The sequence below is a fragment of the Pteropus alecto genome, unplaced genomic scaffold, assembly GCF_000325575.1.
Source record: "Pteropus alecto unplaced genomic scaffold, ASM32557v1 scaffold139, whole genome shotgun sequence".
Lineage (NCBI taxonomy): Eukaryota > Metazoa > Chordata > Mammalia > Chiroptera > Pteropodidae > Pteropus > Pteropus alecto.
Genome location: NW_006443567.1, coordinates 5218928 through 5231180, shown reverse-complemented (window position 1 = coordinate 5231180; position 12253 = coordinate 5218928). Strand labels below are relative to the sequence as shown.

At 36.6% G+C, this 12253-nt stretch overlaps 1 protein-coding gene across 1 annotated transcript in view; it reads right to left on the bottom strand.

Annotated features, from left to right (window-relative positions):
- Nucleotides 1–12253, bottom strand: part of ARHGEF6 (Rac/Cdc42 guanine nucleotide exchange factor 6) — a 111134-nt gene that overhangs the window by 22154 nt on the left and 76727 nt on the right. Inside the window, exons 10-13 of the mRNA XM_006924196.3 lie at nucleotides 7304–7442; nucleotides 4458–4517; nucleotides 2384–2530; nucleotides 708–727 (exon numbers count right to left, since the gene is read on the bottom strand). Coding sequence (XP_006924258.2) covers nucleotides 708–727; nucleotides 2384–2530; nucleotides 4458–4517; nucleotides 7304–7442 — 366 coding nt within the window. The remainder of the gene's footprint in view (nucleotides 1–707; nucleotides 728–2383; nucleotides 2531–4457; nucleotides 4518–7303; nucleotides 7443–12253) is intronic.

Genomic DNA, 12253 nt, shown 5'->3' with positions numbered 1-12253 from the left:
GAAATTGGATGTTTTGTTTGTTAAGAATTACTGGAATCACTGTTTTGCAATATAGGTCTTAAATAAGGCAATGAAACATGGGCAGTGATTTTTTTCTGAAAGATACCCTATTTTAAAGCACAGAACTAGTTGAATTTTACTTTGAAATGCATATAAACCCACAGTTTATCCCTCCTTCCTATACATAACAGTTAAATACAAATGACCATGCTTGTTTCCCAAGTATGTAAGCCTGAGAATTCACAGTTAATGCCTTCCTGTCCAAGCTATAGCCAGAGCACAAGATAATTCTGTAGGCTCACAAAAAGAAAATGACTTTACTTTGAAAAACAGCAAAATAAAGGGTTTTTAGGTTGATAGGAAATTTATTATGCTCTAACATGTTAAATTCTTATTTATAAAATTACTTTTAATCAATAAGAACAAGATAGTTATTATATCCATGTAAAACAAAGTAAATACTTTTTTTTTAATGGCACTAAAGAAAATTTTATATATAAGGACTTCTGAACTCCTTAAACAGATATGCAATTAGGAGATGCAAAAATTACATTCAGCTTACATGTCTAACCATCTTAGCTACTATTATCCTTATACTTATCTCCATCTTCCTCCTCTCACTTGAGAAGAGCAACCTTTTGAGGATAACTCTTTTGACAAGTGCTCTGTATCCTTTGGCATTTTTCTCTTGCTTGGCTTCCTTCTACAGACATCTCATCTCCTCCTCCTTCTTCCAGCAGCCTTTCCTGTTCAACTAGCTTTTTCTCTTTTGCCTTTAACATATGCACATCTCCTATCCTAACAGGCCTTCACTTGTCCCTGTGACTCCTCATACAAAATATCCTATTTCTTGACATTTATTGCCATATTTCTTGATGCCTTCATTTTCTCTCCATGGATCCCTCCCTGCTGACCCTCACCGTTTTCTCAAAGTCATCGATAACTGCCTTCTAGTGAAATCCAATGGCTTCTTCTTGGTCTTCATGTTCCTTGACCTCTGAACCTTCAGCAGCGCTCAATGGGCTGACTACTTTCAAATGCTCCTACTGGAATTTCCAGGACAACATACTCCCCCAATTCTCTTCTAATCTTCCTCTTCCTCTTTTCTTTCTGGCACTGATTCCTCTTCCCTTCACCAAAGAGGTTTATCCCAAAGGTGTGAGATTAATAGTTAAACTCTCTGCATTAACCTTCCTCAAGGAATCTACATTTTAAATAAGATTACTTCTTAACCCAAATGTAATGAATCTAACAGAGACCTGTCATGGAATATAGGAAGATGTTTTGTGAGGAGAAAGACAATCCTAACACCTGATAAATCATACCAATTGAAATAATCAATCTTCCTCCCCTCTCACCCCCCCCCCTTTCTAAAAGATATAATCCATCTTCAGCCCTCTGTGCTTCTCTCTGGATATTTACTTCCTAGGAAGGCCCATCTGTCAGGGACATCTAAATCTCTGCCTTTAACTCTGTCTCCCACCTACATTTCTACACTGTTTTAACAGCTGCCTACAAACATCTTCATTGGGATACCTACAGTCACTCGAATATTAACAGGTCTAAAATTGCATCTGTCATCTCTAGCCCATAGGTCACAAATTCCTATAGACTTACCCTTCTAAACATGTCTCAGATTTGCCCCTTAAGTTTCATTCTCTCCACCACTACCTTCATCAAGAGTACTTATCACTTTCCAACTCAGCTAACCTTTCTGTTTCTAGCCCCATCCCCTCCAGTTTATCTGACATATATGGTTGTCAGATTAAGTGTCATAAACACCATTTTCATTGTCTTTCTCTACTACTCAGGACTCATAGTTTTCTATTGCCTGCTGCATCAATCTGAACTACTCTTGCCTGACATCCAAGGTTCTTCATAACCTGACTCTGACTCAATCATATTTTCTTTCACTCTGCCTAACATGCTTCCTCTGCTCTCAACACACTGGCTTCTTAATGTTTTACAGAAAAAAAAGGCTATGTTCCTGTTCTCTCCTGAAATAAGAATGAGCTCTGCCTTATGAAATTCTCCGCTTTTCTCTTCATGGCCCTCCTTCTCAAGTTTTATTTTCATAAAATCTTCTTGCTCTCTCCCTTCTCTGAACTTCTATGGAATCTATTATCGAGATTGCACAAACTGACATTGACAATTTTGGTTTGTTTTCTACTTGAAGCTTGTGATTTAATCTGTAGTTAAGGAGTTCTCTGAAGGCAGGGATCACTGCATTCTTTCCTTTTATCTCCCATAGAACCTAGCAGTGTTGGGAAAAGAATAAGCACTCAGTTTCTTTGAATATTTGAGCATTTGACCTTGATGGAAGAACAGATAAAGAAAAATGTGAAAGATGGAAAAAATGGTGTTGAGATTTGAAACATCTTACCTCACATGTTCCATACTGCACCATTACTTGTGACATAAAAATCACATTTCCCAAGGTTTTAATATCCTCGCCTTCCCATGCCTGAATAGGTTCAGATAGTATCTGCAACTCCAGCTGTTTTCTCTTTCTTAAATCTTGGCACTGCCCCTACAGAACCCAAAGCAGCACATAATGAGATAGGAATTCTTATGAAACAGACCTAAAACAAGACCAAAGTTAAGATGTGGCTTTTGACTTTCACAAATGTTCACTGAGTTCTATTCCTCACCAAGAATCCGATCACTGATGTACTGACAGACATGAAGATCCACTACACTAAATCTCTAGCCGTGAGCCCCCAAAAGTTTTGTGAGGAAGAGCTACTTTTCATTTTGCCAAAACATCAAGATGAAGTGGTAGAAGGGCCTTGCTTCTCCTTCTCTGCAAGGAGCATGGGTAGACAAGTAGCAGAATCACTTCAGCCAGAGCAAGGAAAGCAACTGGTAGATTCAGATCTGCTGGTTGGTGTCCCTGCTCTAGCTATTCTCCATTTCGTCTATCTGCATAAACAGTGATTTATTTACAAAGCAATTTTATGTTTCTAACATACGCTCAGTTTCCAATTAAATAATATCTTTAAAAAAAAACTCTAGCAGTTACAGAAAAAGAGAAAATTAAATTCCTTATGCCACAGTAAATCAAATTGATCTCATAATGATACATATGCACTGTCCTATACTTCGTTTAGGGACTAGTAGTAAATTCTATTAAGAAGACTAAATTAATTTTTATTCCTAAAAGGACTATAAAAAAAAAAGATACAACTGAATTTCATGAATACAAACTGAAAATACAAACTAAGAAACAATATCTGAGGTATGAATACCACACACACACACACCCTCCACTGCTTCAGAAAGTGTGACGTTATCTTAGAGTAATTTAACAGTATTGATTCCAAATTGAATATGAAAATAAACATTTGGTTAGTTATGTCACTGTTTCTAAATGAATGTCACAGTTTTGGGGGATGTGTTTTTTATAAAATCTCTGCTGCCCCTTTTAGCTAAATAGAAACTTGAAGAAATAAATTCATTATGCAGATATTTTTGAAGCATCTATAGTAGAAATAAATATACTATAACCATCAAAACAAGTTTTACAACATGTAAAATGATCAGAAAGAAATATAGTTTTAGAAAAGAGGATTTTATATTCAATTTACATAGAAAAAATAAAAGGGACACAAATGATAGTAAATGCCCTGGGTTTCATGCATTGAACCACGTGAAACTGCCAACATTCGACTGTTCTTGATCTACAACAGCAATATTAAACTAATATCCTACTCTGGACTTCAATTTGCTATTTAACCATGGACATGTCATGTACTGGTTCTTTAACAGCAATAAAAACAAGGTGATGGTGAATGTTGCATCACAACATTACAGCAAGAATCAATAAACATTGATTCCAATCACTTGGAATGCTACAGAAATGTCTAAATTGAAGCTAAACTTAATCAATCACCCAAAATGACATTTTCTTTCCTCCTAAAATACCACCAAGTGATTTTATACCAGTTGGTTCAAGAAAACATTAACCATGATGCTCAAGATACAAGATTACAGGTACCTTTGATAGCAATCTATAGAGAGCATTGTATTTTAGTAGGTCTTTTTTCCTTTCAGATTTAATGAAGGATTTCTTTTTCATATGCAAATAATAAACTCGCACTCTATGGCATAAGTAGATTAATCCTGTATTGATGCCAATCAGTGAACAAGTTGCACTGACATAAAGTGAGCAACACAGGGGTAAAGACAAAGAGACTAAAGGAAACCCCCCACCTACACAGCAATGCTTAATGTGGCAGAGACTTCAAATGTGAGTGCTTTATCCTTCAGTCTGGCAACCTTTCATAAGTAAGCATGATTTTTGGAAGACAAAATTAAATAAAACAATCACTGCGATACTGTCACTAGAACCTTTTCCACTCTAAAGACCTTTGCATAAGGAAAGAAATGTTACACACAAATCATTCTTTTAGGAACAAAGTATAAAAATGGAGAAATAATTTTAGAGCATCACCTACCATGAGAGTTTTGAATGCTATGATTGCTTTCAGAATATCCTGATGATCTGGATGCGTATCCTATTAAAGGAATACATTTTAAAACAATATTAAAGGAGAACAGATTAGCAGTTGCCAGGAGTTAGGGGTGGGATGAGGGTGTATCTGCAAAGAGAGGAAATTTTAAGGGATGATGCAACTGTTCCATATCTCAATTGTGGTGGTGGTAACATGAATCTACACATGCGTTAAAAGTCATAGAACTGTACACCAAAAGAAAAGTCAATTTTACTGTATGCTAATTTAAAGATTAAAAAATAAAACAGCATTTGAGCATTTAGAATCTCAGCACCTCCAACTGTTAGGTGATTAAGAATTAAGACTGCTGATAACACATCACATATTGGGTAACAACATAGGTGTGGTTATTGAGGCACAAGTTCCCATTTTCTTTCGCTGTTATACTTTAGATAATAAATAATAATTATTTGGAAGGCATCATTAGTCATGTTGTTACCAAATGACAAGAGGTTGGAAATTATGAAAACAGAGTGGTAGTTAGAGAAAAATCAATCCAATCTCATCTAAAATGCCTCTACTTTCTTTTGGCAGATTCAATAGGGCAGATGGGAAGAAATTTCAAGTTTTATACTATATGCTTCTTCTTAAGCAAGATTATTACATATAATCTGCAATTCTATGGTACTTACAACCCTGAAAAGTGGACAGGTTGAAAAGTGGCTTTGAGGTATGCACACCTACATTACTGTTTATGAAGGGAAAGTAGAGCTTCTTGGGGGTAGGTATCCACCTAACATTGGAGCATCGGGGTGTAGTTATGTACCTAAATTTGAGAATTCAGTGGGAATAATGAGGAGGCAATATGTGCTGCTTGACCAGCGTTGGGTGATTAAATAAAGAGCTAAACAGACTAGTGGTCTGACTCAAGCCAAGAACAGTATTGCTTATAAAAAGAGGGTTCTATTCTTTTATAGTTAAATTTATCCTTACCCAAATCAGTTGATAGCTGTAAAGTTCAGGTTCTAATGTACCATTAGCCAGAAGCCGTGCTAAACAATCAGAAAACTGGATCAAGTGCCTCACCAGATGATGAACGAGTGCTAAGGGTATGTATTATCTGATGGTGGGAAATGGAAGGCAGCTAAAGGCAGGTAACCAACAGCAAATGGAGGCAGGAGTAGAAATGGGCTCCAATACAAGGAAGGCTAAGAAAGAAGATCCAGGCAATGGAAACATTTGGGGATTTTCCTCCTCAAATTAAGTGTATATTCATAGTTCAGCACTGAGCAGTAACAGAAACTTAGGCCACTTATTTCTGGATTTTTCTGATAAACAAGGAGAGGCAAACTTCAAATGCTTCAGTGAACTGGTTTAGCTTTTGGAAAGGCATCCAGAGGTCAACATCTTCCCAAGCCTTAACTGAAATTTTATTCCTGCAGGCTTTACTAACTAGCTCCCCACTGCCTCCAGCTTTCTGGCAGGTCAAATAACCTGAGAATGTAGTTTCGCTCAGAGTTCATGCTTTCAATCCTTACAAATGCTGACAAGACCATCAGTGTGCAACCTTTTTTTTTTTTTTAAAGATAATCTAACCCTTTAAAACCTCAAAACCTTTCCCCAGACACAGGAAGAGCAAGTAGGGTAAATGCAGCCTCCCCCAGTAGGCCCTCCTCTCCCACCCACACCTCAAACCCCATGTTCAATTGCACAAGAATGGCTCAAGAAACTCTCCATGTTGATTGGTTTTTAATAAGAGGATCTGGTCTCTTGATGAAAAAATATTAAATTATAAGGCCTCGATGAAATTTTCATATTTAGAAAAGATTATAGCTATGCTACAGCTGTTGGAAGTTAACTGTAACTTTGTAAGCAAAAATTTTGATGTAAATGTATAGATGCATAGAGAGATAAACTAATATTAGACCTATTAATTAATCTTTAAGAAAATATCAGAAACTTCCATTGTAATCCAGAGTCAGAAAGCTGAATGACCACAGAGCTCTAGAGCTAAATTTTCCTGTCTATAGTAAAATGGTCTTTATATTTTCTAATGTTGTTTTGTTTTGTTTATCTCCCACAATAAAGTTGGTTCATATACCAGAATAGATTTCTTGGTTGATTTTGATTGAACCACTATCTACAGATGAGAAGGCAGAAGAAAACCTAAATCAACAAGCTAGCAGAGACTTGACAGAAGCAACAGGACTGAGGCTGGGAGGACTAAAGAAGGAAGAGTGATCATAAATATCTAATAGTAAAGGATGGGGATCTTTCCATTATAAGATAAACAAGTTAATGGTGATCATAGTTTATAACCCTATACTGTATATTTTTGATAATAAAGTAGATCTTAAGTGTTCTTATAAAAAAAAAAAGGTAACTATGTGAGGTGATGGATTGTTAATTAACTTGATTGTGGTAATCATTCCACAATGTATATGTTATATTAAATTATCACATTATATACCTTAAAATATCATGTTGTATAACCTAAATATATACAATTTTTATTTGTATTATTACTTTTATATATATTTTGATATATAAAAAATATATTGATATATATTATTGGTCAATCATATTTCAATAAAGCTGGAAAAAATAAATAAAAACACATAAAAAGTAAAAAATCTTCAGAGGAAAAAAAAAACAACATCTTCTTATTTTGCCGCATGCTGAGGAAAAGTAAAAGCCTGAGAAGAGGGAAGATTGGATTAAGTAAATTTGGAAATCAAGGCTTTTTCTGAACTCTTCAGCAAGGCTAGCTTGGAGGCAAACTGGCAGCTTCTTCCAAAGCAGAGATCTATACTTTGTACCTGAGCTTTAAAAAGCGTGCCTTCCCTTACCTCCATATGCCGTTCCAACTCTTGCAAGAGAGTAACATACTTCTCCAGTCGCATGAATGGTTTGCTGAGGCTTGTTGTTAAAATGAGGATACCTGGGCTGGATGCGCCTTGATTTTCCATAAATTGCTCTAGATCATCACTAGCAAAATAACAAATACAGTTCTGTTACTGCTTAATATTCCATGTAAAGAATTACCAACTGAACATTATTTTATTGTCTTTCACAGAACATAAAACCAAATAAAATTTTGTTTCACTAGTCCAAATGCTGTCCAATTCATTTTAACTCAATTCAGTAAACCTTTATTCAGTTCCTCCTATGCAATCAGCACTGTGCGCAGCACCGAGGCTACAGTGGTGAGCCAGACACTCATGATGGCTGGCTTCATTTACTCATCTAACAATGATTGTATCTACTAAGGGACAGGCTCCATTCTCTGCTGGGGATACAACAGTGAACAAAACAAAATCCTCGCCCATATGGAGCCCACATCATGGGCATAGGACATACAGTCTATCAGGTGACCTCAATGTCAGGTTTTAAAAAAAAAAATTCTGAGTCACTTCAAACATTCTAGTTATTTGCTGGTCAGATGCCAAGTGTCGCAACTCACCAAGTGCTCCCTATCACTGGGGAACCCACTTGTAATGTTCCAGAACAAGTCCTAAATTCAGATAGCAGCCTGTTTATGTGACTAATTACAAAGTCACTCAGCCTAGGATCTGAAACCAGTATAGCAAGATACCCAAACAATTTGGTAGAAAATGAAAAAAGATAACTATGTCCTATAAATATCTAATTCTAAGTTTGTGCTTTCTCTGCCCTTTAGCATCCTGTATATTATTTCCTTTCCACCAACAGATATTGAGTCCTGAGGCTGGAAGATCATTTTAATATACATTTCCACAAAATACAATTAAAGGACACCTATTGCCTGAAAGCATATTTTGAACCTTCTGCTTATCACTTGACCCCTTTACCTCCTTCATTGCCCATGCATACACAATCAGTCACTAGTCTTCTTGTATCTGTTTATTCCTTTTCATTCCCACTGCCACTGCCACTGCCTTAGTTTAGGCCTTCTCATCTTATCTGGTTCACTTCAATAATCCAACTGGTCTCTCGGATTTCCAGGCTTTTTCATTTCTGAACCATACTGCAGACCACCACTTTAAACTCGTTGCTTTCCTACTCAAGAACCTCTGATTACCTATGAGATCAAGTCTTAACTTTTTAGACTCCTACTAGCTCCACCAATCTTTCTCATCATTTTCCAACAGAAGATCTCAATTACAAAATGTCGTACTTATTCTCCCTAGAACTCATCTTATGCAGTGGTTCCCAACTATGGTGTATTGCAATAAGTTAGGAAATGTGTTCAAAGAAACTTGCTATCAGTATTAAATATTGGGTGGTGAGAATAGGATGTATCATAGGTTATATTAATTTCTATTAATAGACTCTCTCCCTCCTTGGGTTTTGTTAGCAGGAGAGAAAGAGATGGCATTTCATTTTACGTACTAGCTTTGAGCATCACTTGTATATCAGAGGGGAAAAGGGCTGAGATCAGATATCAACTGAGTGGTCACATTTAATAATCGATGTTATTTTAGCAGGTGTTGCAGTCTTGCTCCAGAAGCGGCTGAGGGAAGTGCTCTGACTTGGAGTCATAAAACAGATTTGATGACCCTGGATCAGTGACCTAGCCTCAGCTGCCTCATCTGTAAAATAGAGATAAAACCTACTTCCTACTAAAACTGTGAAGATCAAATGCTTGAGGTTTATAAGGCTATTGTTTCATGCTAAGATCTTTGCATGCATTTGTTCTTGTTTAATATTCACATTTCAACACACGTGTTACCCTCATTTTACGGATGAGAAACTTGAGACTCATGAGGGGTGAGTAACAGCAAGTACATGGCTAAGTTGGGGTTTATACCCAGATCTGACGTCAAAGCCTCAGGTCTTTCCATGACACTACACTGCCTCTGTACAGGAACGTATTTTATAAATTCTAAAGTACTTAGTAGATGCATTTTTATTACTATAATTATTATTCCAAGGCAAATATCTTGCTAAAATCACATCTTTAAAAGCTACCATTAAACTGGATTTCCAGCTTAATGAAAATTCAGTCGATGTTTAATTTCTAACCAAGAGCATAAAGTGTACAGAGATTTAAAAATTCATCTCATATGAAATATAATTAAGAAAATAACTTGAATTTGGAGAGTGCATTTGAGTAGAAATGTAATTTAGAGAAAATCACCTTGCTGATTTTTAAATTTGGTAAACAGGTCTTACTTTTTTCTTTTCATAACTAACTGCTTGCATCCTCAATGTTCTACTCTAGTACAACAAGGGCTACAACAATTAAAACTGCTAATGTGCATGCTGTTATTACTTTTCATGCAGCATTCTAACTTCTGGGCTTGTTAAATATTATAAAAGTTTTTTTTTAATTTTTCAATATAACATGAGGTCACTGGTTATTGGGAAGAAAAGAACATTTTACTAGTGCAGCAAAAGAACAAAACTGTCTTATAAAGCTACCGCCCATTATGATAAATAGATCCTGAAAGATACATTTTACTTAACCAAATAAATTTAATACATAAATGTCAGTGTACACAAATATAATATTCAAATATATATTGTTATACCAAAGAACAATCTGTCTTTAAAATGCATTTTTTTAAATTGTATACAGCCTGTTTGAAATGCCAGCGAGTTAAGACTTGCTTATCAAGCTTGACATGTTCTGTATATGTGATGTGATACAACAGAAGCATTTCTCAATGTATAAATGTTTGAAAGTCAGCATACATTTATCTCATAGACTTCGTGGTGGATGGGGGCTTTAGTATGTTCTGGGTTGGGCTGGAAAGCTCAAAAAAACTATCTTACATTATAATATCACTATAGAACTTAATCCTCTTGTGTAACTGTGTTTCTGTGGAATCTTTGCATAAACTTCTACTTTAAATGATAACTCTACCTGGAACAGCTAGAAAAAGATCAGCTATTTCCCCTACCCGCCCTATTCCTTTCTTCTAGGCTGTCTGCTCCTTTTTTGTCCCTACAACTTTTTGTTTGTGTTCAGTCTCACTTGCTCCCTTCCCTGGTTCCTCAAAGATAGAAATAGAATAGAACCTAGTCTCAGAATTTTTCTTGTGTTCCTTGTGCCCAAGGCAAGTAAACAACTTTTGGGGTTTTTCCCAAAGTCTTCATTGTTGACAATAGTGATAGACATAGAGTCAATAAAACAAGAGGAAAAATACACAGCGATGTTTGTGATAGTTGCTGCAATAGAGATGGAAGTAAGGTCCAGATCTGTTTCAGCACTAACTCTCTCCTCCTCTTTTTTAACTCCAGGTCCCTCTCCCTTATGAAGAGGATGGATGCCACACTGAAGCACAGTAGAGAAGTGAGTATTTTTAAAAGGGAGAAACACAAGCTACAGTAAGTAGTAAGCCAGAGGGGAGAGAGAGGGGAAATCCCAAAAGACCTCACTCAGAGGATAGCAAAAGACCGGGGCAGCCATTCAAATATATGTAAATCTGGAGACATACCAAGGTTGGGGTCTGCTTATATATCCAAATTCAAATAATACATTACTTCATTTTTAACAAGGTGCCAACATACAATCATACAATTTTAAGGCTGCAGGCTTTCACATTGCCAATTGTCACAGGAATTTCTGGTGTGATATTGCCACCTGCAGGTTGAAAGGAAGAAGTTCAACTGACTAGCCTCAGGCTCACAGTGATTTTCCTGCTTCTAAGCATCTATTGCTTCAGCAGGTAAAGAACAGAAATCCACCAACGTCCTTATTTCAGCAGAAAACTTCATCTGACACAGGATTTTAATCTGAATTTCCTGTGAATTTCATTCAACTATGATTTTCATCTACTGTCAGCATAAATTAAAGATGTATATAAAATAGCTGAGATTATATTAGAAGCACATCTGAGGAAAACCTCAAGTATTTTAATTGAATTTTTATCCTTGACATGTAAATAAAACAGTAAGATAAAAATTCTGTTCTATGGGACTCCGGTGAGTCTTCTATCATTTCAAGTGACATTATAAACGTCTCAAAAAACATCACTAACCAAAATCAAGCAAAAAAGATATAATAATTCCCCCCAAAGTTGAGAATCTTTAAATTAACTATGTAACGAACTTTAAATCATAAAATTTGAAGGACACTATACTGTTATTTATAAAATTAAATTAGTAATAAGGGTAAATTCAGTCTAAAATTTTAGTACACAGAGTTACCACAGAATGTTTTCTAAACACTATAAAAGTCTGCTGTTTGAGGTACACCATTTCTTTTTGGTATTTATCCAGCATTGCTGTTCTCGGACTAAAAGGAAAAGAATATGTTGGTAAAATGGGTAGCTAACATGTGGGGGATCTCTTTTTATTGGTACTAAAAAATTCGCCCTTATAGAGAGGAGAAAAAAATGGCGTAAATGATAGAGGCTCTGTTCATCCCTCTGGCGACCAAATCAAAGTTGTGACAGAAACAAGGAGCAACAGCAAAGAAAAATCGCCTGGGATCTAGATGAACAAGCCATATAACTAGGGAGAAATATAAGAAATCACCCTGCAATGGCAGAAGGTAGGACGGGGGGAGGACGCGGGGCTGCCCAGTCCTGAGGGGCTGAGTGAGATGGAGGTTGCAGCAGTGGCAGAAGCCTCTTAAAGGGGCCGCGCCCACAAGCGGATTTTCGCCATAAGGACCTGCTTGCTCTGAGCACCAGTGCACGTTCGGCTGCACGAAGGAGGCACCAGGGACTTACAGGGAGACGTTGTCAGAGTGAGGGCCAAGGCAAGACTCACTCTGTATGGAAGTGCTGGTGGTAGCCACTGTTCCCTGTTGAGCCCTCCCCACTCCCAGTGTGCGGACACAGTGCCAACATCAAACTGGATAACAAAGG